Source organism: Dermacentor albipictus, chromosome 7 (genome assembly GCF_038994185.2).
Source record: "Dermacentor albipictus isolate Rhodes 1998 colony chromosome 7, USDA_Dalb.pri_finalv2, whole genome shotgun sequence".
Classification (NCBI taxonomy): domain Eukaryota; kingdom Metazoa; phylum Arthropoda; class Arachnida; order Ixodida; family Ixodidae; genus Dermacentor; species Dermacentor albipictus.
Genome location: NC_091827.1, coordinates 17976629 through 18004038, shown reverse-complemented (window position 1 = coordinate 18004038; position 27410 = coordinate 17976629). Strand labels below are relative to the sequence as shown.

Here is a 27410-nt window from a genome sequence, read left to right as displayed (position 1 = left end):
TCTGTCTGTCTGTCTGTCTGTCTCTCTGTCTGTCTAGCTAGCTAGCTAGCTAGCTAGCTCACAATACCTTCCATACATGACTGACGACATTTTACATGTGCCTCGGTATCATTGTGCTGCAATGAGATCAATCTCATAGATGTTAAAACGAAATTGACGGGTTTAACGCGCCGAAGCTACACAGCGGTTTATGAGTAACGGCGTACTGGAGGGTTGCGGACCAGATTTGGACCCCGTGAGCTTCTTTAACGTGCACCCAAAGCACGGCACACGAGCGTTCATGCATTCCACCCCCACTGGAATGCGACAAAGGCTCGGTCACGAGTCGAACCCGGGACCTCATGCTAAGCAGCGCCACGCCAGTATATATATAAAGAAAAACAATAACGCGGACGTCGAACATCCATCCACGAGCAAACAATATATAGTCGCGCCATATTCAATGAGCCTCCGCGGCGAGTCTCGTGTAAGCGTTGCTACGCGCTTTCGGAGTCCGCTCGGATGAACATAAATTTGTCATGTTATTGTTTTGATATTACACACGCACGCACGCACACACGCACGCACGCACACACACACACACACACACAAACACAGAGAAATAAAAGAAGGAATAAATACACTAATTTTCGCGTAACTAACACGAGACCAAATTCAGCCTTGCGTAACTCATCTATTTCACTCGCAAAAGAGTCGCGCGCTATATACAGGTAAAATGAAGCTCGGATTTCCCCAGGATGTCCCAAACTGCGGAAGCAATAGGACAGAGCTCTATCAGTCTTCCGTCGTTTGAGCAGCTCAAAAAACAATAACGCGGACGTCGTCGAACATCCATCCACGAGCAAACAATATATACAGTGGGCGAGATGCGCCCGCTTGGAGCGCTCGGACCGCACTCACCCTACGTACAGTAAGAGTGCGGGGAGAAGGAAGAAAACAATTTTCGTCGGGCCCGTGAGTCGTGACCTGTAACGTGAGCAGATGTTTGACTGGCCGTAAAACGTTCCCGACACGCCCCACGCCGCCCCTAACTTCCTCTCCGGGCGCACATACATACACACGCACGCACGCTTCCCTTATACCCATGTAGGTATACAGTATACGTACACATACACTCGCCTATACCGAACGAGCTCGCTTCTGTTGGCTTAGAAAACAAGAAAATTGAACCACCGGCCAGCGCACACCTATAGTTCCAAAACTTCCTGCCCGCTGCAGCCCGTGTCGTGAGTCGAACACGTGCCACCATGAGACAAAAAAAGTAAGAGAGATGCTCGAAAGTGGAGAAGTGGGAGTCGGTTAGCGAGTTTCGGTATCACGAGGCGTCGGTCGCGCTTGCGTCAGCGCTTCCACACGACGAGGCTGCGAAACAACGGCTCCCGCGGAAGTAAATAACGTGCAAGAGGCCACCAGTGTGTATACCCTTACGTAACTACTCGCCGTCGCTCGAGCGTGCCGAGCGTACACAGGGTGTTGCACCCTCCACGTCCGAAGGTGTGTGCGGCCCACCTATATGCCCTGGACGGTAATCACTCCACGAGAAACGCCCCCCACGTTGGTTTTGTCTTCACTGTTCTTTTTCTTTTATTTAATACATATTTTTTACTACAACACATTATTGACCAGTACGTGGCGCGTGCTTCTCTCTGCTCCCTGATCCCATTTTGCTTCTTTTTTTTAAATTTTGCTTTCTATTTCAAGGGGTGTTACGACAGTGTGCTTAGTTCCAGTTGGCTTGGCTTGACCATCGGCGCTGCACACTGAATCTCGTTGCGATACATCGCCTCCAGCGTCGCCAAACAGATGGCGCCACGAGCGCCCCCAGGCGTTCTGTGTATTTACTTCGCTAAACACTCCGGAGGTTGCCCGTTTTTCACTATAGCAGTGTTTTTTTTTTTTCGTTATCGACGTCATTCGCAGTACACAGCCTCGCTTACACGCCGCATCCCAGATGTTTGTGTATTGATGCGCAGGAGTGCGTCCAAGCGACATCTGCTCTGCCATCCGCGCGGGCCATTAGATCTGTAGCTTTACGAAACTCTAGGTTTTACAGCTATTTCTTCGACGTCCCGATTCCAACATCCGCTATGCGCCGGTCTTATACGTGCACGACTTTGCATTTTTTATGCGCCCTTCGCAAGTGTGAGTAGTAGTAGTAGTAGTAGTAGTAGTAGTAGTAGTAGTAGTAGTAGTAGTAGTAGTAGTAGTAGTAGGAGGAGGAGGAGGAGGAGGAGGAGGAGCAGCAACAGTACCAGCAGCAGTAGCAGCAGCATCAGTAGTAGTAGTGGTAGTAGTAGTAGTAGTAGTAGTAGTAGTAGTAGTAGTAGTAGTAGGAGGAGGAGGAGGAGGAGGAGGAGCAGCAGCAACAGTACCAGCAGCAGTAGCAGCAGCATCAGTAGTAGTAGTAGTGGTAGTAGTAGTAGTAGTAGTAGTAGTAGTAGTAGTAGTAGTAGTAGTAGTAGTAGTAGTAGTAGTAGGAGGAGGAGGAGGAGGAGGAGGAGGAGGAGCAACAGTACCAGCAGCAGTAGCAGCAGCATCAGTAGTAGTAGTGGTGGTAGTAGTAGTAGTAGTAGTAGTAGTAGTAGTAGTAGTAGTAGTAGTAGTAGTAACCCGACGTGGTGGAGTAGTGGTTATGGCGTTGCGCAACTAGCTAAGGCCGAGGGCACGGGATCCGATCCCGGCCGCGGCGGCCGCATTTCGACGGGGATGATAGGCAAGAACGCCTGTGAACCTTGATCTGGGTGCACGTTAAGGAACCTCAGGTGGTGGTTAAAATCAATGCGGAGTCCTTCACGTAGGATCCCAGAATTTATTTATTTATTTTTTTGTAGTACTACGTCAGCACTAAATTTGCAAATTGTTTCCAGTGCGCATGTATACTGCGCGAGTACGGTACATTGGTAGAGTGCGTTGCAATAAAATACACGGAGTAAGTGGACGAGTGAGCGAGCGTTACAATGGTCTGAAGTGCGCGTGACCAAGCGGCTCCGCACACGTCTTCTTGTTCGCTGAGGATTAACGAAACAAAACCGGAGCCATGCACCGCGAAAGAGGAAGCAGGAAACACGCGTTTCTGAAGGGTTTCGTCACCCACGACGCAACATATGTCCGCTGCCCTCTGACCGTGAAGAAGACTGCCCTTGCTTTATTATAAAGGCCAGCGAGTAGACGCGGCCCTCGAAAATGAGACGTGGCTGGGCTTTCCTAAACTGGAAGAGGGGAAAAAAAAGGGGGAGTATTTCGCACGTAAGGCGAAGAATTGAAACCGATAGCAAGATTTAGCGTTGCCCCGGAGCTCTCCAGAGGGGGGGGGGGGGGGGGGGGGGTTAACAATGACGGAGGAAACGAAGAACTCTATTTATAAAACACGATTGAAGCCAAGCCAGTCGGCCAAACAAGTCATCATCACGGCAGAGCGTGCGGTAGGCCTGAGTGGTCCAGCTCTGCAAGCGGACTTGTGGAATAGCACAGCCGAACAAGCACGCATCGATTAAACACTGCCAGGAACCAAACATTCTCGGCCAATACGCCGAGAGGTGTCACGTGTTCGGCCGACACTGCGCGGTGGAAAAAGCGGATGGAACGGATTCACGGAGGATTTGCCTGCCGAGTCCGGCTGCGTTGACGTAATGCTCCCTCGTATAGTGTATTTCCATTTCGCCCAGATTACTAATACGCGATGGCAACTCGTTGGCACGACGCATAGCAGGCGACGCAACGGCTGCAGCGTGCAGCAGAAACAGCCCTGCCAGCTAACAGGCGCCTCACAACGCAGAAATTATGTGAGGGGCGCCGCCAGGGGTAAAGCTGCCGTCGGCCCTCAACGGCGCGCAAAATGATCACGGCTGTAGGCTCACTGCCCGTTTCGCTAAGAACACTGAATTTGGCACCAAGATGTGGTGGCATATGCGTGCACAGCCAGCTCTCGACCGGTATATGATATATGTAGTTGGTGTTTGCATGCACAATGGTCACGCTAGCAACGCAATGCGGGGCACTGGAGCAACGGAATGAAAGACGCTCTCGTGTGTCTTCATTGCAGACGTCGCGTCCACTTCGCTGCGTCGCTTTTGGAGTCTGTTCGCTCCCCTCTCGCGTCTCTTGAAGGGGGGTCCTCTGAACTGCCTATGTGCGGGCTGCGCATGTGTAGGATGTCATGGCAGCACAGCGGCGGCGGCACCGACGGCGCGAACGCGCCCTGTGTGACCGTATATAATTGATATCACAACAAACAACAATGGCACACGATGATTCTGCGAAAGCGGTTATCCAAGGCAAACAGTTAAGCTTCCAAAGCGCCTGCACGCCCGGTTGTCGTCGCGCAAGCCACGCGTAGTCGCGTGCGGTCATTTGACGGCCCCACGCAGCGCCCATGGACAATAAGGCGAGGCGTTCGCGTGGCCGCCGACACTAAAGAACGCGGTGTCCAGCAACGGACAACAACAACAACAACAACAAAAAAGGGAAACCGGACCGCGCCGTCAGGGCCGACGTCCGTCTCGTGGACCCGCGTGCGTTGTCTTTCAATCACGCGCGCGCACTCCTCCCGCTTCTCCTCACGTGGACGTGCGTCCGTTCGCGGCCACAAGCGATTGACGAAACGGTCTTCTTTCCCGCCATTGTTTACCGCGCGGAGGGAGAGACAACTGCTGTGTGTCTTTATACCGTTCGGAAAGGGGGCCGTTGGCCCCTTTGGGAACGCCGAACCTTCAACAGGACGCACCGCGGTCGGAGCCGCGGTGACAACTCGCTTGGCGCGTATTCTCGGATTACAGCGAAGGCGCCAAACAACACAACGGACGAAAGAAGGCGACACGGGACAACCACGTGGGCGCCAGTTAGTGTCCCGTGTCGCCTCCTTTCGTCCGTTGTGTTGTTTGGCGCCTTCGCCGTAATCACGTGTAACTAACTCGCCCATCAACACGCGCTCAGTATTCTCGGAGCTCAGGGCCGGTATTTTGTAGCGATGCCTTTTCCGATTCTATGCTTTTTCAGGCTTTTCGCGCTTGGCCAGAGGTCAGAGCGACGGTCTGCCCACATTATCAACGGGATCAGGTGGCCGTGTGTGGTGGATGATAAGAATAGCATAGAATAAGGCATAAGGCATCGCTACAAAATAGCGGCCCAGGTCGAGTAGTATATAGCATAAATATTCCTTGCGCGTGCATGGAAAGGCGTTTGTTGAACAGCGGTGAAAAGGCACGATCGCGGAGAGGAACTGGACACCGACGTAATACCGAGATGGTGATGATGACGATGGACCCGCTGCGTTGGCGTAGTGGCTGTGGGGTTGCTTTGCCGTAAGCCCGAGGGCGCGGGATCGAATCTCTGGCCGCGGCGGCCTCATTTTGATGGAGGTGAAATTTAAAGAAAAAAATAATGCTTGTGCACGGTGCATTGAGTGCACGTTAAAGAACCCCAATGTGGTCGAAATTGACTCAGAGTCCGCCCCCTATATACGATGTGCTTCATCATCACATAGTGGTTTTGGCACGCGAAACACGAGAATTTAATAATGGTGGTGATTCTAAACACTAGCCCATACCCGCAACGGGGCCTTGGCCAAGAAGCAGGCGGTAGAACGAAAAGTAAGACCATTAAACCTAAGAATTGTTGTGATTTTATAGACGAATATTTACTTAACAATGTGGCAATGAGAAGTGGATGTCGTTGAGTAGCTACTCAATTATAGGAGAAACGAAACGAATACAAATCAAAAAAGGGAAAATATATATATAGAAGAAGAAATAAAGAGATAAGAAAGAAACCGGGATTACGCTAATATATAAATCAAATGAAACGTGGAATTAGCGTGAGAAGGACGACCAAGCAAAACTACGAAATTTCGGTCGAATCAGCGCAGCAGAGGATATCGCACATGGCTAGGCAGGTAAGGCTCATCTGCCACCCCAGGTAAACGTTGAAAGATCAACGTATACGGTATAATGTATACAGAAAAAAACAGAAAGCCCACGCCGATTCTTCGAGAAGCTTTTTTCCCCACTCCGCCATCCCGTATAGCTTCGGGGGGATCCGATCTAGCGGTTTCCCACGGTTTACCGTTCGTTTTCACAACGCCCCCCTTGGAGACTCCAAACGAAGGGAAGCCGTTTTCGGCAGGTATGGTTGTAGTATTATTACTTCTCTAACGCGCCATCACACCGCAGCGAGCACCGACAATAGGCAACGTTCGATTTTTCGTTTCTTTCTGTTCTTTTTCGTACGGTATACTGCAGCATTTCCTCCACGCCATCAGCAGCGGCGAGGGAGCGAGGTTTCCGACGTTTATAACTCGCCGAGAAAGGAGAAGGAAGAAAGCGTCGCCGGAGGACCAGCGCCGAAACGTGGCTGAATACAATATAACGTACGTGCACTATGCCGAAGAATTCGGCAACCGACCGATTTTTCCACGGTGCGTCGGCATTCGAACCCCAGTCCAGAAAGCGAGAGACAGAGAGGGAGAGAGTGAAGTCTGTGCGTTCCTCACTTTTTTCCCTTCCGTCCACCCCTGCAAAAAGAACAAGCAAAGAAAAAGGGAGAAAGAAAAAAGGGACACGAAAAAAAGAAAAGAACGTTTCAGTTCCCCATTCAATAGAGGCAGAAGCAAAAACAGCTTAAAGATCCACCCCACGGGGATTCCGTTTTCTTTTCTTTTTTTAATCGCCGGCCCTCAAACAGATTTGGCCGGTGGAAATCTTGTGGCGAGGTTTTTTTTGGGAGGGGGTCGGCCGGTGCATCTGTGTTTTGTTACCGAGGTCCCCACGGCTAACCAAAAAAAAGGGGGGGGGGGGGGAGGTAAGCTGCGCTGTGCGGACGCCGAGTTCTCACGTAAGCGTTACGTGGGATACCTGGGCACGCAAAACTTTTAAACGTAATATTCATCGGAATAATAGTAAAAGAAGAAGCCGGAGCGAGAGAGAGAACATCCCCGCCCGGTGGTGGCCGAAGGGAAAGATTGAAGAGCTCCGGGCAGGTGTCCATCCCTCGATGTGGGTTTCCGTTGCACGCACACACACATACATATACATTTTCTTGCTCTTGTTTCTGTATTCGCTATTCGTCTTCGGTGCCGGAAAAAGGCGCGCTCGCGGGAAACGGGAACCGAGGAGAATGCCGCTATGGGAAGACGGAAGACCTTGGACACGGCAGGCTTTGGCTGTGAGGTTGAACGGTGTGCGCACCGCTTGTACGGTCCTCAACCGCTACTTGAGAAGAAGAAGAAGAAGAAGAAGAAGAAGAAGGCAGTATTGCCACCACGGTCCAGGCGATGCGTTTACGAACCGAAAAGGAAAACGCAAGGCAACGGTTCCGTTTAGAGTAGAGATTTAGAGTACAGATTTAAAAGTAAGTAAATATCAAAAGACCGAGTTAGGCCGTCTGCGAATCCAACTAAAAGGAACTGTAGGATAAAATCTCTCTCTCTCTCTCTCTCTTCACCCCCCCCCCCCACTATTTCTTATGCCCATGCCCCCTCCCCCCCCCCCATCTCCCACTTTTTATATTTCTCGCAATGTAGCAGTTTCGGCGAGAACCTGCTACAAGGCGATGGGGAGTCTGTATTCGTTGCGGACATGGGACAGTTCCTTGACACTGGGAGCATCGATCGCCGGTAGTGCCCCCCTTACTATTAACCAAACTTGCTTAAGTTTCTTCCATTTTCGTGTTGGTTTTCTATTTATATGTATATTACTTTAAGTTTTCAGCAATTGCACCGGAATCCGTGAAGGTTATCCTTGAGAAGAGGGGAAAGAAAAATAAAAGTAAAAAGTAAACACACCCACGCACGCACGCGCGGGCACACACACACACACACACACACACACACACACACACACACACACACACACACACACACACACACACACACACACACACACACACACACACACACAGAGAGAGAGAGAGAGAGAGAGAGAGAGAGAGAGAGAGAGCAACAAGGCAGTGCTGGAGGTACCAAAGCACCAGTCTTGCTTGTTTTGCTACCTTCCACCCTTTCCCGCGCTGACAGCCGCGCTAAAGAAGTCAAATAAATAAAAAGAAATTACCCGGCAAAGAAAACAGCGTCAACTCGAGAAGCAACCGAGAAAAGCAAACAACAACGTTATCACTGCCAAGAAGGCCCGGTGGTGTGCTGCGCTGCTGTCACCTCCACTTCCGCAAGGTCCTGTTAGCGAGACTCAGCACTACAGACAAGTTGCATAATCGCACGGGGAGAGGAGGACAAGGAGGTTGGGGCGGAGGTGAGGAAGTGCGCGACGGTCGTGGAAGTACGCAGCCGCTTCCTCGGAAGGCGTCACAGTCGTCGGTGAGAAAGCGGAACGAAAAAAAAAAAGAAGAACCGCGAGTGGCTCTTGGTGGCTCTCGACCTTGCCTCCCCAAAAGCTCAGTCTTCAATGGCCGCCAGCACACTCTGGCGGTCGAGCTGCTATCAGCGCGCGACTTAAACACCGTTTTCCACTGCAGGATCTCTCTCTCTTTCTCTCTCTCTCTCTCTTTGTGAAAGAGCTGCGCGGTGGGCTCGAAACACGAGTCTGGGAAAAACGGTCTCACGGCACGTTTCCGCGGACCACGGGAGCGCAAACCGCGCGGACCGCAGAATGCGACGATCCGAGAGCACAGCGTGTTCCACACTTCCGGTTTGATTATACGCCGGCGCGCAAGACGACTTCCGCCGTTTTCGACCCTTCTAAACGTCGTTGCGTAACTTGCTGCAGTTCGGCGAAGCAGTGCAGCAGTTGTGACTTAACCTGCAGTCTCTCCTTCCTTACGATCTTGGCTTCGTTGGAATCTGGTAGTTTGTGCAAATCGACACTTATATATAGTAATTCCTCCTGGTTACATACGGTGTCAAATATTAAAAAAGAGAAGAAGAAAAAGAAAGAAAAGAAAGATAGAACGAAGAAAGAAGTATTAGCAAACCGCGCGCCTGCAAACTGAAAGACCAAGTTTAACTCTTCGTGACTCTTGGTAACCCTCGGCGCTCCTTGGCCACAACTGGCCCTTGCGCTATTAAACACCGCACATTACCACACACCACCACCACCACCACCACCACCGCCATCATCATCATCATCATCATAATCAACAACAACAACAACAACAACAACAACAACAACAACAACAACTTCGGTAACCCGGCAAATACGAAAAACAATATCGAAATTCTGCACACTGAACATTTTGAGATATCTAATGCAGACAATAACTTAAAAGAAAAGCTGCATTTTACACCACTCAGACATATAGCACTAATTCGCGAGTACAGATTTTGCAAACCTCTCGTAAACATTCTTACTGTTTTTTGCCAGCTATCAACTTAAATATCACATTTGTTCGCTTGAGATGGTCAAGGAAGTTCAGTATACAAAACTGCGATGTCTGCTTTTTGGTGTAGAGTTACGAATTCGTCCTACAGTTTCGTCTTTTTGGTTTTCTTCCCCCCTACTTTTTTGTTAGACGTTCCAAGTTTCTGTCAATATTCAAACGATTCTGGGCAGTAAACGCTTCCCACAGTACGTAGTATTTAGTGTTTTCTGTCAAGCGCAACAAAGGTAATTGAAATCAGTTTAGCGGTCGTTTACAATGAGAGCATTTCTGCGTTTTACCCGGAGTTAAATAGGGAAATCGAAGTTGGCCTCAAGGCAAAGCTTCGTCTTAAAGACACTACGGAGTCCTCCGTCACGAGATCACAGTACATGAGGCCACGTGAAAGCCGTAAGGATAGGGCGGAGAGATATTGCACGCCAATTTTTACCGCTCTGCAGTGGTTCCTTCATCGTCCACGAGAAGATAGCAGGGAACCAGCGACCGCTCAGTCGCATTTCCCCATCATCCTATAGAAGCAATGACATGCAAGAAGACAGAGGAGTCTTGAAACCGCGTCAAAACATTCGATGAAGATGTTAATATTTCATAAACGCAAACGTGCCGGTGTTCTCGCATCCGCGAGGGTGCATACCGCACCAGTAAACCAAAAGTAACGTATGCATGCGAGGAAAAAAAAATGCGAAGAGAGAAGAAAGCAATGCAAAGCGTTTCAGCTAACTTATTGTGTCGAGCCTTAAGAGGAAGCTTTAGCTCGGGCCCAACTCCGACGCGGCCTATTCAAATACATGTAAAAACGCAAAAACGTTTTTCTGAGATAACCCCTGGACCGATTTTAATGAAATTTGTTGCACTTGAGAGAGAAAGTTAAATTCTAGTGACTGTTGGAAGCGGAATTTTGATTTAGGGCTTGAATTTTGTTAAAAGGATTTTCAAAAATTCAAATGTTTGAAAAAAATAGAAGAACGAAGTTTACAAGCTAATAGCTCTGCATCAAGAACAGATATCGCGATTCTGTAAACGGCATCCATTAGACCATTCAAAGCGGACAAATTTGATATATCAGTTTACCTCTTACGTGAATTTGTTACGTTGTTTACAAAGGTTCTGCAAAAGTTGTAATTACACATCACTCCATTTTTCGAGGTTCATGTGTAACATATCAATTTTCTCCGCTTTAGATGGGCTATCAGGTACAATTCACAGAATTGCGATATCATTTTTTCTTGCTGAGTTACAGGATTGTAAACTTGATAGTTTCGTTTTCTGAAAATTTGCGTTTTTCGCCAAATTTTTATAAAAATTTTACGACCTAAATCGAAAATTCGAAACCAACAGTCACTAGATTTTAAGCTTTTCTTTTAAATGCAGCAAACCCCGTCAAATTTGGTGCAGTGGTTGCCGAGAAAAACGAATTCTCCTTTTACATGTATTTAGATAGGAGCACCCGAGCTAAAGCTTCCTCATCGTGTACGCCACGAGGTTGCAACCAACTTAAGACTGTTCGCTGTTCCATCGAGCAATTATTGTTTTCGTTAGTAGCTTAGACAATTATTTAACGACAATAGCTTTGTTATTTTCTTTTCGGGCTGCAAAAGAAGCGCGCGAGATCTGAAAATGTACCACGTGAGTAGGGCGCCAGCGTGCGGCGGCATTCGTAACCTCAAACATGCTACCGGCGAACGTGGATTCTTTGAAGGCCTCCAAATAGTTAGTTAACCAACTTTTAAAACACTGCTTTATAGGTAATATTTTCAATGGACGAGTTGTAGAGTTCTATTGACAAATATCCGCACGAATTTCTTGCAGTTAGCACAGTTGCGGCGGTTATAATTTTTTTTTTCAGTAGCTGCGAATGCCCTAAACATCCATGCTACCATCGAAAGCGGATTTTTTAAAGGCGTAGCAGAAGTTAGTCGAAGCGCCCTGCACACACACATGCACACATATGTCTGTGTGTGTGCGTGTGTGTTGCACATAGCCTACTGTATGCACGACAAACACGCACAACACCAATGCAGGTGACGTTTTGATGCAGCGCATGTTTACTGCCTGCCCGACGAGGTGTTTGGGATAACCGCCATTTAACATCATCCCCATTCGAGTAAAAGCGCGAAGCGCTTCAAGGCACACAAGTTCTGCAATGACTAAACGTGGCTTTGTAAAAGAGAGAGAGAGAGAGAGAGAGAGAGAGAGAGAGAGAGAGAGAGAGAGAGAGAGAGAGAGAGAGGGAGAGAGAGAGAGATGGCTGCACATGACATTGTACGAAACGAAAAAGGAGAAAGAGAAATAATTCAGCGATTAGCACCTGAGCACCACCTGCTCGGAGCTCTATAAGAGATGTTCGCACCAAACGATGTTCTCGGAAGGGAGGAATAAAAGAAATGAACAAGAATGGTGCGCTGACTACAGAACCGTTCTATTATATGTTACGTACGCACAGCGAAAGCCAGGCGTAGTCGAGCAGCGTGTAAGGAGCCTCCACAATAGAGCCTGCGCTTGAAGCCCCATACAGGACGTCTCAGCTTGGAGGAACAATTGAAAGATTTCTTTCATTCATAACGCTGGGGCCCAGTTCGAGGAATCTCCGCTGCACTTAATATCTGCCTCTCGACCATGGGCTATATAGGATATAGGATGAACTCGGTGGTGCTGTATAATTTGATTCGTTGCTTTTATTTTATTTTAGTAGTTTTCTTTCTTTCTTTTCTCTTCTTGATTTTCGCACCGAATCCCACACAGTCGCATCAAGCTCTCTCCTATATATATATATTTATATTCGTACACCTTAACTCAAAAGTAAGAACGAAATATAAAAGAAACTGCACATACGAACAAAGCCAGCAGGCGGACAAATATGCTCGTTGTGAGACAATTCGATCGCGACGATGACTCGACGACAGGCTCAACAGAAAGAAGCCAGCGCGCAAGCCAACAATAGCCAATAGCAGCAGACACGGCCGCTGTAAGGCTACTGAATAAGAGAGAACTAAGGCTGGTGGAATTGTATGAAAAAAAAAAAGAAATGAATGCATAAAAGCCGTAAATGATTTGCGCCATGAAATAGGCAAAAAACAAAAAGAAAACATAGATAGCGTAATACAGCGAGCTTTCTGATAAACATAGAAAACGAAACAAGACAAAGAAGGAAACAAAATAATCGATGGGAATTAAAAATAACAAGCCTCTTTTGAATACGAGCACTATACCACCGGCACCGCTGACGCAATCGCCGCTCTCAAAGTGATAGACGCTCCGGAGCTCAGACATACCTGCTGCGCGCCTTCTATTGAACACCTACCTATGGGATAACATAATAATAATAATAGTAAAGAGAGAGAGCGAGAGAGAGAAAAGGAAGGAAGATATCGTCCGTGGGACGGGGGAGCATAAAAAATACTTCCCCGCACTTCAACAAAGGCGTCAAATGACCAAGGAGGCTTGCTCTCTATGGGGAAAAAATATAATAAAAAATATCAGCCCCAAAGAAAGCGTCACAGGGCCTGGGCTTATAGGAATTCTCGTGCACTTTTTCTGTTCATTGCTTCCCTCATAGATCCCCACTGGCCCGACGTACCTCGGCAGTCCTTTATGCGGCGGCTCCAGTCCCATATGGGGAGAACTGGACAATGCGTCTGTTTTTCTCAATACTGTATTTTCATTCTTTTGCTTTTTCTCATAAAAGAAAATAACATTTCTTTTTTTTTGTTCGTCGCGTCGTCCAACGTCCGCGCAGTCACCTGCGAATGAATGCTGCAAGGTTATGTAAGGGCGAGTCTTTGCTTTGTCATGCTTCGCTTTCCAATGCAGGTGGCTTTGGAAACAGTTTTTTTCCCCCTAGCTTGCTAAAAATATCGCGGGCCTGGAAAGCACCGAAGTCGATTGCCGCGTCGAACGCTTCACTTCCAGGTTTTGCGCGAAATGTAGCTCAAGTCCTGGTCGTCGCTTGGAGACGTTTGGCGACTTCCGGTCGACCAAACCCTTTCCGGTTTCTTTTGAGCTTCTGGACGTCTCGAAGGATGAGCCACGCACCAACAGAAAAACAAAAATGTAAGAGGGAAGAAAGCGACACAAGTATACGTAAACACAGGGCCATCCTGCGGTCCGAAAGAAATGCGAATCGTGAAGGAATACGGCGTTGATTCGCAACGCACTATCGGAATTGGCGGACCTCGGCACCTGAACTAGTACGTTCTCAAACGATCATGAATTTAAGCTCTTCCTTGGCTCCACGGAAATGGGGACTGCGCTGGCCCTCGGCTTATCGAAAACGCTACATTTCAGAAGAATCAACGCGGATGATCATCAAGCGCAGCCACCACTTCTTTCGAGTGGTGGCGCAGCTATCTACTTTACCAATGGCTAGGGCATTTCCAAATACCTTCCCGATGCGAAGGCCGTAGCAACAATTGATCACCACCACCACCATACACCACCACCACCACCACCATACATCATCGTCGTCGTCGTCGTCATCATCATCATCATCATCATCATCATCACCACCACCACCACCACTGAGTTGAGGTGACATGCTGCGCAGAGGAGCGTTCTAGAATACGGGGGTTAGACTATCTAAAGCTTACTTGGCACCTGGGTGGCTGCGCCAGTACGGGTCGGTAATCCAACACACGAAGAGGAGTCGCACTTACCTGCAAGAGAACAGAGGAAAAAAACGAGGTTAGCACGTGGCGCGACACCATCGAGTGAAAAGGGCAGCGTCGTACGACTGTCGTAAGACAGTCGTAAGGCGCGATCGAACGTCCGTGCGAAAGCTACTAACCGCGACCGTCAACACTGAAGAATTTTTTTTTTTTTTTGATAAAGCACTGGACTCTTTGCGAAATTCTCCAATACATGGCGCAGAGATCGCGCACTGCGCTGTAACTTACGCGAAGCTGGTACCGCACATTCATGTTCCGCGTAATCTTACGTGATACAATATACTTTCAATCAACTCGCTGTCAGCTTATTCTAAGCCGCTGTTTCACGGAAGTAGCCAGTTGGTTTCATTGTACCACATAAAAAAAAAATTAAAAAAATCCGTACAGATATGCGCAGAACTTGCCCGAACTCCATTGTATCCCCATGATTTGACGCATGAACAGATTGCACTAAAGAATTACTTTAAAAATCACATTAGAGTGCAGATTAGCGCTGGCACAAACTTCTCACAGATTGCGCAAATTTATGCCGGCGCATAAACGACACTGCATAAACGACATTTATTTGATAAATCAGTAGTCGAATGAGGCGTATGTCTCTGGAGCCAACATTTCGACAATGGGACTCGTCTTCGAGTCAGGGTCAGGGTCCTGACTCGAAGACTCCTTGGCGAAATGTTGGCTCCAAATTAGTACCCCTTAATTTGTTCAACCGCTGTTAATCAAGTCTCCACCTCCCTGTAAACACCGATTTCATGTACTTCAAAAAGCACTGTCAGCATGTACTTTAACCGCCAGCACCTTCTATATACTTCATAACTTCCAGCAAAACATTGCTTTTTAAATTTATACATTTATTTTCCAACATATGCACAAACGACTACAAAAGTTCTCGGAGCTGATTATCTCATTAGCCTCAAGACCGCCTGGTATTCGCATCTCCAGTCTATACAACAAGAATATGTAAACAACATTGTGGCGTATGGTGTTAGTGGCTATAATGCTACAGGCTTCTCTAAAAGTCAACGTTTTCTGATATCCTGTGGCCCATAACGTGTTGTGGTTGACTGCACGTGTTAGTGGCGTCTTGCATCAACATTTCGAAGGGGCCTGGAAGGGGGCAGGGGGCAGATGGCTAAGAATAACAAATTATCATGGGTACCCAGTAACACGCTATAATATGGACTGCAATTAGTCCACAACACATCATTTCTATGAAATGTCCTGCCACGATAAAGTCGAATACTTCGATACATTGAATTCGCACAATATGGAAACATTCCACCATGGAGAAAAACAGGAACGTCTGCCTACAAACTAAACAAAGAAAGGACAACAAATACACTGGAACATTCTAGAGAAAGTGTATGTGAAAGTTATGTAAACATATCAGATCTAAAGACGGATAACGTTAACATATTAAATTTGCAAGTTTAAAATATGTTATCGAGAAACTCATTTCCATGGTTGAAGGCCGATAGTGTGGTGAATGAAGTGAGGCATTTGTTTAGTTTGTGCACCAACATAGGGAAACATAAGCTCTTACCCAGCTACACCCTTGAGATAAGATAACAAACTCTTCCGCTAGTATTCCTTGCTCCACCACAATTCAAAGCGCTAAAGTTAAAAACACCGTCACTCGAGCAAGACGGAAACAAGCTGAATAAAGAAGCTAAGAGAACAGAACGAGACGCTCCCTAGCAATGAACTGTACAAAACCACAAAAGCAGTTACGCCGTTTCAAATGCTCTCTCTCTCTCTCTCTCTCTCTCCTTTTTTCATTCATTTGTTTTCTCAACGCGTTCGTGCGAGCGTTTTACACGCGTCGCGCCGGACCTCGTAGACAGCAGGGACTGTGAGGAAGGCTCGCCGATGAACAATGCCTCATTTGCGTGCCTTGTCACCGGACCATACGGACTCGGGACGCTCGGAAAGACGCGCCACGCGAGAAAAAACGCGACACGACGCCTCGTCGCGCTTGCGTAACGGATACGCACACCAGGCAGAAACTAAATTATGCAGAAACCGTCGAAGACGACAGCACGAAAAAGCGTCACGAGAGAGCGCAGAAGTCGATTTTCTGAAGCTTGCGTAGCCTTTCTGTAGTCCCCACTTTGTTATTTCTTTTCATTTTTCTTCGCACAGTTCCAAACATGAGCCCACGTATCCTCTCCCCCTAAGTTTCAATTCTGCTGCAGTAATAGCGGTTGGGATCAGCCGACTCAAGGAGAGAGAGCTTGAAGGCCCGTTATGATTCTGGACAGAATTCGAAAGTTCGTCGATGTCCCATTGGAATGCCAGATGCACCAGGCCTCGCATTTCATACGTCAGCACGTTTTGCACAATTCGACCTCCAACCTAACGCATCAAGTTTCCATTACGCCATCTGGCTAAGTATCCACCAATTCTCGAATGACCTGCCTAAAGAGCAGAGAGGTTATTTATATCTGCACGGATATCCACTCACGTTCCATGAACTCCTCCTTCAATCCATCAGCCATCAACTCTTCGACGGGCGGCAAACGCTGCTCCAAAGTACTTACTTATATCTACGCGGACCTAACACATGTTTCCCATGCGGTGCAGGCCCATAACAAAAACCAGTATGTCAAGCTAAAGAAAAAAAAATTTGACGTGCCAATTGTTGCAGTTGCTGACGTTCACAGACACCAGTGACCAACTGCGGTGTCGATGTGCACTTCTGGATGAAGCAAAACACACAATGTATTATTTTCTTTCTTTCTCTTTCTTTCTTTCTTTATATAGTTTTTCTGTTCGTCCCGTGACTCTCTTCCACTTGCGTAGGGCACCAATCCAGGGGTGGTGTTCACGACATTGTCAAATTCCGCCATATTGTCGAGTTCGCCACCTTGTCAGTTCTGATTGACTCGCAAGACCGCCGCGGGTTCTCTGATTGGCCCAAAACGCCGCCATTACGAAATCCCACAACATAACAGAATTGGACAATGTCCGGATTAGAACTCCAGGACGCGCGCATACATGTTTGATCTCGCTGCACGGAGGTAGGAAATTAACTATACGTGGCAGCATTACGTCAACGCAGCTATCCATGGGCAAGCCATCTATCTCATGGCGAAGCCATTCTCATCATTTTTTTTTTTCGCCTCGGAAAGTATGCCCGTCACGCGACCTTTGAGTATGGGCGTATTGGCCGAGAATGTTTCATTAATTTACATTTCGGTCATTTACTCTCAGGGACGGGTATACAGGTGTTACCGAAAAGAGAGCAAATACGACAAACAAGACTGACAGAAAAGCAGCAGCACATGGGTCAATAACAGCATTATACTTGAACGCGTCATGACGTCGACAAACGAGGCGGGAAGGTGATTCCAGTTTTAATTTGCTTTAGGAATGATAGCAATGAAGGGCAGTTTTTATTAATCGATGCGTTCTTGTTCGACCGCTCTAAAACACCAAGAGGCGCTTTAGAGCGCCTCTTAGTGTAAAACCCACCGCGCGCTCTGAAGTGACGATCACGTGATGGGCCCACCCGTTTGGGTTCAATCGTGTTATGGAATTCTCCCTCCTCTATAGTTATATTTTTTTACTCCCAGCCCCCCCCCCTCTCTCTCTCTCTCTATATATATATATATATATATATATATATATATATCTCTACCGACCGAGCACGAGTTTCTTGAGAGAGGCTGAGCAGCCGCCGCTCTCGACCCTGGCCGAGGGATCGCAAGACACCGCCGACCCGCCCAACTGCCGTTTCTTTCCTTCCCGATTGAGGCCTCCGCGTAATTAAAGAAACGCCCCGCTAAGCGACTTCTGGCGCAACCCCCGAAACGATGAACACGTATCGGCGTCGACCCCAGACACAATGACACCACGCGCGAGCGGCCTGACGCGTCTTTGTTACAGCCCCCGCCTATCGTCAACTTCTGGCCTGGTCTCAGTGGCTTTCCTTTGTTTCGCTTCTCATGTCACTTTCTTTTTTCTTTAGGAGAGATCCTTACAAAAAAAAAAAAAACGAACTTGCAGCACAGCGCGTAGACCAACAAGCCGGTCACGTCGGCTGTAATGGCGTTATGGACCTCGCGAACACAGGGTATACCTGGCCACGATGGGCCGAATTTCGATTAGGTTTGAAGGGGAAAACGAAAGGGAGAAAAAAAATATCCTGTTGCATGCAACGTCGGTGCACTTTAATATAGCCTGAGCTAATTAGAATCGATGCACTACCGCCCTCAGTCTCAAAAATGGTGGATAAAGTTCTCGTGCAGTGAAATGAATGAATGAATGAATGAATGAATGAATGAATGAATGAATGAATGAATGAATGAATGAACGTTTTGGTCGCACTTTACGGATAAAGGAGCCGAGATGGAAACTGCAAACAGTGTAGCTTGAACCTCGAGCAATAAATAATTCAGGGCACCACAAGACATTCGGCTGGATACGACAAGGACGGGTATGAATGAATGAATAAAAAGAGAAAGGCAAGAAGGAAGGAAGGAAGAACTGACAAGTTCTATCCTTTCTGCATTCCGCACTGGTGCATTCTGCAAATTGCATTCGCATTTCTGTATTCTGGAATCTGTATTCAAACTGGTATCTAATATTTTCAGTCCCATGCTCGTAATAATCATGAACGCCCATCCGTATACAGACAGCATAAGGGGGCATACGCAGTTGAGGGCAATAAAACACAGCACGACATAACTACTACAGATTATACCGCATTGGGAACGCTGTAACGAGACACTATAGAAAAGTAGCCACCGACTAATAAACGCACAAAGAAAGCCTTCGGAAAAAATTATTTGCGGTAATTATAAGGTAATGCAAAGTTAAATGAATGCCAATCAAAGGGGACCGCCAGACTCTGCTCCGAAATAGCTCGAAAACAAAACAAGAAAAAAAAAAGATATCAGGAGAGGTAAAGAATAACACTGCGCGAACACGTACGCCGAAAAGCCAAGCCTCCATGCAAAACGACGACCGAAACCGTCGGCCAAAAACGAATTGCGCGTTTGCGCGTGCTCTGTACATATATCTTTCTATATATACATATATACGGCGCGGGTGCTCGATCAATCTGCAAGGCCTTGCGCACGCGCTGACGGTGACACGCTGAGCGTTCAATGATTCTCCATTGATGCGAGTGCCCGGCCACGATGACGAGCTGTCGAACCGACAGCGGGTGTCTATTGGATAATGTCTGGCGAGGAAGAAAGATGGCTGCGTTCTCTCGCAGACGACAGGAGGCGCTGTCTCCTTCCTTTCATCCATTGTTCCGGGGCGAAATTGATTGCGGACAGCGACGAGGTTTAAAAGACTTTACTACACAGTCGGTTCTCGAATATGAACGAACAAAAAAGAGCGATAGCGACGCTTAAGGCTGCATAGGTAAACCTTGCATCGATGGAGGTTCTCAAGCGCGATCGCAAAGCGTATTGTCTGATTTTAACAAGAACAACGTATACCTGGCCATAAAGTCAAAATAAATAAAATGCTTTAACCTCACCAAGACACACAAACACACACACACACACACACACACACACACACACACAAACAGAGAGAGAGAGAGAGAGAGAGGCTGATGAGGCACATTATAGGCTTTCGTGTAGGCATCACAAAGTAATCTGCGCCTCGTCATATCATAACTCAGCTGTAATAGCCAACCAAATATTCATTGGCTGTTTCCTTAAAAGAGTATAATGAATGTTCGATTTTGCTTACAGCGGCTTAAGTTAACTACGTTGCGTAGTGTCGTTGGGCATCGACATTGTATAGCGTAGCTTACGGAACGTGCTGTTTTTTTTTCTTTCTTATTCTCACGTTCCTCGCTCAAATGATTTTCACGAACTCTTTTGCTGCGTGTGTATTCTAACCCAGAACTTCCTACAGGTGTCTGTACAGCTGAGTTATGTACTTCGAACCACGACTTCCCGCATCACGCTTCGGCGGTGTCCGCAGCCAACGTTCAATTGGGAGCACCTTAAATCCACAGCGTGCTTTCACATCGGAGCTCTGATCTGTACCTCAGCGACGTCACACTCAGAGCGCGTAGTTGTTCCGTTATATCTTATTGCCTGAGCACGGAGTCCATGGCTAACTCGTACACTGTACGACGGCCATCCTAACTTTGAGAGAGGGGGAGACCACGGTGCAGATTATAGAGAGCAAAACGGGGTAGTCGATCGATGTTTTGAGGACTACGAGCAGCGAGAAATGGTGCTTGGCGGATGTAATGTGTAGAGCAGACGATAAGTCTGTGAAACGCTACAGAACAGATTTTGAGGAACAGGAGGCGCAGTCGGGGACGGCCGAGAAACTTATAGGCGGCGTGACGAAATGAGGAAATTTGCAGCTAAGGAACGTACGGCGCACGACGATCGAGAGCCTTTGGAGATCGCTGGGAGAGACACGGCCTGGACTTGCGGTCGGAGCAAAGTGCGCCGACGATGATGATTATGGCGACTATACGAAGAGGGCAAACAACCGTCTAATTTCGGAACCGTATGCGCGCGCTCCTCTCGAATCGCAGTGCTTCATGCGACGCGCTTCAAGGCCGGCGTGACCGCTGCTCGCATAGCAGCGGCATGCGTGGGACAACATCGCGGACTCTTCGCGGGCCCCCGAATTTGGGACCGGGGGAGCGCGCTTGCGAAGTAAAAAAAAGAAAACTACGCATCCAGCGAATGGATCGCTCGCTTCCCGCTGCCCTCTCTCTCTCTCTCTCTCTCTCTCTCTCTCTCTCTCTCTCTCTCTGCTTCGGGTCGGCGGCGGCAATGTCTCGCGCGCGCGCGCGCTCCAAGTTTTCCACGCAGTAACGAACCGAATGCCCGCGTCGCAGGGCGTCGCACGGCTTCTCGAGCGGTGTCGGTGCGGGGGGCTCTCGTTGCTAAAAGCGGAGAGTTGCCGGCCGTGCGACCCGTAAATCTTTCAGCTGCCCCCCCTCCTCTCCTACCCCCCCCCCCCACCCCTTGGTCCCAGCGCCTGCCGGCCCCTCGTCAAGAACCGACGACTCCCAGGGTTTGCGCGGCGTAGTCGACCTCGGCGGCGGCAGCGCAGCCATAGCCTGACAGTCGGAGAAGCCGACGACCACGAGGGGCGGCCGCAAGCGGGCATCCCCCGACGTGGCCTCCCGAGCCCTCTCTCTTTTTCTGGTCGTTCTGCTCTGTCACGTGACGTCTATAGCTTCGCCGGAATGGGAGCGTCAAACATTTAGCACCGTCTCGTTAAACTCACGGCACGAAAGTTCATAAAAGAACAAACAACAACAAAAGAATCCACTGACTTCAGCGATTCCTCCTAAAATGCGGTACTCCGAAATCAAAGGACTGGAATAACTCTCACCCGCCCGAACGCCGGGCTTCAGTCAAATTCAACTTCACTTCCAACGCACCATGGAAAAATTCTTCCGTGAAAACAGTCCACCCCTCGTGCAAAACCCGCTTTTAAGGGGGCACTTGAGGTACTAGAAGTAAGTAAATATATCAGTGACCGCAACTTTCAATTACAGTGTACAACCACCCAGCGCCGTTAAGAGCACAGGGGTCTTATTTGTACGTCCCTTAACTTGAACTACCCTCCATCGCCTTTTATTTCCTCTTTCTCATCTCCTAAGCAGTACCCCGCTACTCGGTAATGTCTAAAACCAGAAACGCGCCAGAAGAAGGAGGAAAGTTCGCCACAATAGTTTATCGTTGGGAACTCTTGGCCAATCCCCGTGAGTGGGTATGCGCCAAACTCATCAAGGTCACCAACATCATCAACAACTGCAGTTTTGACCATGCATCACTGATCATCTGAACCGGAACTTAGTGGTCCAATTTGCCCGCTCGCAGGGGCACAACGTAACAAGAGTTATTAAGCAGTGCCCACAGCCCTGTTCAAGCGAAGACCAACCTCGAGCAATGCCTGTGTAAACATTCGTTCGTTTGCATCGTTCAGATTGCTACGTCATACGAAGAGGTATGTGTTACAGTAGTGCTGCTCAACAGAGTCATGGACTCAAGGCTGTTGAGCCTGGAATTTTCTTCTTTTTTTTTTTTTGAGCGCGCACAAACTAACGTACCCAGATATGTGTGATTTGGTACATGCATGGAAAAGAAAAGTGCCATACTTCAATAGATCCAAGCGAGGTTCTCTCGATATTTAATCGACGAGTTTGAGAGGAACGCATCTTAACCTTGATTTCTCCGCTCCACGGCGCGCCACTTTCCCGTCAACCTTGGAGAGACCCAGACCGAGCTAAGGCTGACGGGAAACAAGCAAGCGTTACCACCTAAACAAAAATAACGCAACAAACAATGACGAAGCAAGTTCAATAGACACGAAGAGAGCTTGGCACATATCTCGCTCGCAGGGCCCCCTGAGGTTTAGACGGGAGAGTTGACGGGACCGGAGGTGTGCTAAAGAATCCGCCCCCGACGTTCGTATACAAGTCGTCCGAGAATGTGTCGTCTGTAGTGTCGCCGAGGTGACGTCTCCCCCTCCCTATTCTTTTTTTATCTTACGCCCGAGCGCTTCCCTCTCCACGTTTCAAGATTACAGCTGTCTATTCTCTCTCTCTCTCTCTCTCTCTGTCCTTCTAGTTTGCATAGAGCCCCATCGTTAAGTACGGTAACGCGTCGGAGAACGCCAGCATTGAGGTGCAGGTGTGTCTGTAGCAGACGACGTCGCCTCAACGTAAAAACAACAAACTCACGAACAAATAATAAACAAAAATGCTAAGAAGACAGCCAGAGATAAAAGAAGCTAGACTCATTGTTTGTCGATCACGTGACTGTCGAACACGTGCGTGACGCTAGAGAGCACCGGAGTGCCTCGATATTTGTGCCCCTCCCCCTTCCTCCTATCGCTACCATTTTTATTTATCTATTTATCTATATAGCGAGCGCCAGACGTCAAATGCTGCAAAGAGCCTCGCTACCGGCCACCGTACGGCGAACAGGTTTGTATTTGTAACTAATGCGGCTATATATACAGCGCAGGTCGTTGGCGACACGTTGGCAACGTTCGGACGCTACAAAATAAGCGTTCGGTCGATATTTTGTGGCCTTCTTCGGTCGCGAAATCTAGGCGGCGACATTTCTTTGTTCTTGTCCTTCTTCGTGGGTGAATAGACAGATTGCGTCACACTAATGAGTTCTTTCCCATAAGTAGGGAAAAGTAAAAGCACTGGCATACATGTCTGCAACCTTGATTTGAATAAGGTCTGCTGGCTTTTTGAGAGCATAATTGAACGTTGTAGCAAATCGCGAGACAACTATCCCAGATTGTTTCGCCGCTGTTATGTTAAAAATTGATCCGCAAAAAGCGCGTCACTATGGTCAATCCTCGTTATAACGAAATTCCGTATTAATAATTAAGTGAAATTCCCCTTCAAGTACCCATAGAGAGACATATTGTAGTACATGCAATAATTTATATAATGAAACACTAATGCATATAACAAAGTAATCTTGGCTCCTCCTTCAAGTTCGTTATAACGAGGTTTTAGCGAAGTTGAATTCAACATCGCGACATGTGATTATGGTTAGCGTTCCTAACGCGTCAAGATAGACAGAGAGAGAAACGAAACAAAGGAAACAAGGCGATGCGGTTAATCAGAAAGGAAAGCCCGGTTTGCTACCCTGCATTGGCGGATGGGGGAAGGGGAAGTAGAAAGACAAAAACAAGATAGCAGAGAAAGAGAGTACATACACGCGATCACAGCCGGTCACGATCCCTGCACACCTTCGCAGCACTGGGTCACTTGCAACACATTGAATGAAGGTCAATTAAGGCTAAAGTCGTTTCCGCAGGCCTGCTGTTCTCAAAAACTATAGCACTGCCTTCGTTGCCCTTTGCTGCGATGGCTTATGATATCAGCGTTCCAAAATGGTTTGCTCTATTAATGGTCTGCGATCAAATCGAGCTTACAGCAGCCGCCAGTGAGCGTCTCTGTACTCTGTATCGAGGAGAGACACAGGACGGTGCAGAAGAGCCACTTTGAGACAACAGTCGTCATACGCACAGCATTGTTGATCGTTCAAATGCCCAAAGCAAAACACTTCGCAAACGCGCACAAGGAGCGTTAGGTGCTGGATATGCCATTTTCTCAAACCTGACGAATGTGAACATCATCTATTAATTTCTAACCGACCGCTTTTTGTTATACAACGTAATGTGCTGTAGAGGAACGCCGTTGAAGGGGGCATTTTGTTTGCTTTAGTCGCACAGAGAGATTTCTGAGCGGTTGGTCTGTAGAAAGTGTATTGAATTTAGTTGAATAAGGGTGTTCGTCAAGAGGCTGCTTACAGAAAATATAAGAACATCACAGATAAACATCCGCAGACTTTTTATAGACTTAATGAAATTTCCTGACGGTGCACAACAGCACGCATGGCGAGAAGTAGTTGTAGACATCGTTGAAGGAACGTACCACCTCCATCAACACTTGTTTACTATAATGACAGTTCAAGCAATATTCGGTTGCCGTCACACAGATTGTGCTAATAGTTTCTTGTACATTCTCATGCTCTGTGCACACCTGCGAATGCTTCTCCATCAACGAGAAAGTCACAGCGGCTGCTAACCGTAGAGCCTGCAGGCGAATAGAGTTCAATATAGGCCCGATCTAGGCCACGTGTTTTTTTTTTGTTTTTACATCGGACCGTGTCGGCCAAGCATCGTTCCCGCTAACGTGGCGGTTAAGCATACCCCGCTCAGTAGCTTAGCCAAGCTTCGGCGTTAGGTGGCCCGCGGGAGGCGATAGCAGCGGGAGGACGACTGACGTCAGGACGACGCAATATGTGGTGTAGTGGTAGCCATCGCCAGCCTCAACAGCCGCGCGCGATGGATGCAAGTGTGTATGTGTGTGTGAGTGAGCTGAGGATTGTGGGGGGGGGGGGGGGGGGGCAGACGATGGCCGACACTTTCTTTGTTCCGGCCATTGTTTCACACCAAACCCGCGCGCGCTAGACCGGATGGCTGGCACAACCAGCGGCCCTGGAGCCTCCCTCCATGTCGCTCTACATATTTGCCCTTTTTGTTCTTGCTCACACCATCACGCCTTTTTTTTTTTTCGCGCGTGTTCTAACATGAGGGGGCCGCGCGGATGTCCGATACACGAGGGCGGCGTACCTGTACGCGTGAAGATATCAGAACAGGCGAATGTGCGGCATGTATGTATGTGCAGCGAGGCATACTGTTCAACGCTGTATGCTACACCACATCGCAGAAAGGACCGCAGCAGACCGTCGAAGCAGCCCCTGTGAACACAGTGATGTTCTGTGCAGTGGAGTCTTACGCGCGGGTCGAATTTAAAGAAGAGAAGGCGGCGAAGGCGAACTGATCGCCGCGCCGTGCCTGACCTATGCACTAAACTCGCAATCAGAGTCACAACCTTGCCTAGTGTAACGTGAACTCGCGACATGAACACCTTCAAGTTTCCCTCACTGATACTCAGGCAGACATCACCGTACTGAAATACATGTCGCCGTTTTTTTTTCTTTCCTTTTACTTAGTATTAGTCGCATAACACGTTCGCTGCAATAAATTGGTTGCGCGGCGCGAAATTACGCAATTGTATGTATTTGAAACAACGATATTTCTTTACTTCGAAGAATGCTTACGCTGAAAAGGGGCGAATCATGCACAAGCATTCGAAAGAGAAAGAAATCAAAGCACCTATAGGGCGAATGACGAGTAAGGTTTTGTACTGAAGAAGGTAGCACGAATTAGCTTGGTAAATACAGTTCTATTATTCGTCGCACATTGCACATTTCTCTGATCGGCGGTCGTACGTCGTCTCATATTGCATGCTAATCGACCGTAGGGCACCGTCCAACGTGTGTTTTCCTATTAAAAAAATCGCTAGCGTCAACAGCCCGATAGTGTGGCACTCCGCCGCTTCCAAAAAAAATTGTCGCCCCGGAATCTAACGAGTCTGGGCTGACTATGCAGGTTTTTAGATGCGGGCAGATAGTTCCCTGCGGGAGGCCCTCTAACCTCTGTCGACACTTGTTACGATTACTACGCACTTTCACAAAAGGTCACGTGTCGTACCGTAACCCTCAAGCCCAACCTTTAATGCTTCCGGAGTGACCAAATGATGGAAGACGACGCGTAAGGTGGAAACAAAGCAGCATCTGCTCACCAATACTAGTGGTTATGGCTGTATACGCACATGACCGTCGGTACGACATACGCAAACTAGGTGATTTCGCGTTAAAATCGGAACATAAATTTTAGGTACCAACTGCAATAGCCCAATTTTACTCCATGAGCCACATTGCTCGAAACAAACAATGCAGGTAAACCAAGCTGCATAATGATTCAAAACTCGAAACAAGAGTGAGGCCGCAGAAACGAACGGCAAAATGCGTATATTGCTGCTCGGGGACCAGAAGGCACGAACGCGGAGTCCTCGCCCTTGACCGCCGAGACCTCAGGAGACGATGATTCATCAAATGTCAGGCAAAAACTTTCCGCCTCTTTCATGATCGACGGGTGTCTCTGCCGCTGACGAAACTCCTCGCCAAGGTTTTTTTTTTTTTTTTAGAACGGCTCTCGGCAGTTGTATAACTACGAAACGAGAAGACATCGCGAACACGTTTCACACGGGAACTGCAGTTCGAAACGGGGAAACCGAAATACACCACCGTCCGAGCCTATATTACTAAAAGCCGCCGCCGCCGCAGCTCGGAACGCGAGAGGGTCAAGAGGTCACGTGCGGAGCGCGCGGCCGCAAGGGGTCAAAGGCCGCGAGACTCAATGCGAAAACGCGGCGGCAGCTCCTCGGCCGCCCTCCACACGTGCGCGGAACAGGTGACCGCACCGCCGGCGCTGTCGGTCAAAAGAAAAGAACGGACTCATCAACAGCGCCGAACGTCTCAGAGAAGCCATTCCTGTCTCTGTCAGCTTCCCTCTACGCACACACACACACACGACTGTACTGTACACTTGCTGAGAAACACAGAGAGAGAGAGAGAGTCCGTCTCTCCTCGCCTCCCTTCAGGTACTTCTCTCCCCCCCCATCCCTGCCCCCTTCTTCCTGCTTTTTCTTCTCCTCGACCTTCTCCTCCCACTTGGCACAGGTAGACCGCGAGCCCGTCCATGGTCTTGCGAGAACCTGCAAACGTCGCGGCCGCTGTATATACGGCGAGCCAGCGATGCCGCTTGGCCGAACCTTCCCTCATCGACAGCTCTCTTTGTCTTCTCACTTGCACACACATATATACGTATATATTTATTCTTTGTTTTTCTTTTCCGGAACGCGTTGTTCGGTCCGTCCGTCTCTTCTCGCCCTTCTGCCGCGGCCGCTGCGACAAGATTGATGACCATTCGAACGTCACTTGGCCGAGCGTGGCTTCCGATGGATTGGTATGGAACCGACCGGCCGATCGCGCCGAGGAAGGTCGTCGAGTGTGCGGTGAGAAGCGAACGACGCTCCTC

General features: G+C 48.4%; 1 protein-coding gene across 6 annotated transcripts in view; it reads right to left on the bottom strand.

Moving 5' to 3' along the window:
• Positions 1-27410, bottom strand: part of Cph (BCL11 transcription factor chronophage) — a 592695-nt gene that overhangs the window by 459166 nt on the left and 106119 nt on the right. For 3 of the 6 annotated variants that reach the window (XM_070521709.1, XM_070521707.1, XM_070521706.1), the window contains exon 2: positions 13911-13976. The exons of the other annotated variants lie outside the window; for them this stretch is intronic. In XM_070521709.1, coding sequence (XP_070377810.1) covers positions 13911-13976 — 66 coding nt within the window. The remainder of the gene's footprint in view (positions 1-13910; positions 13977-27410) is intronic. 6 annotated transcript variants of the gene reach the window in all.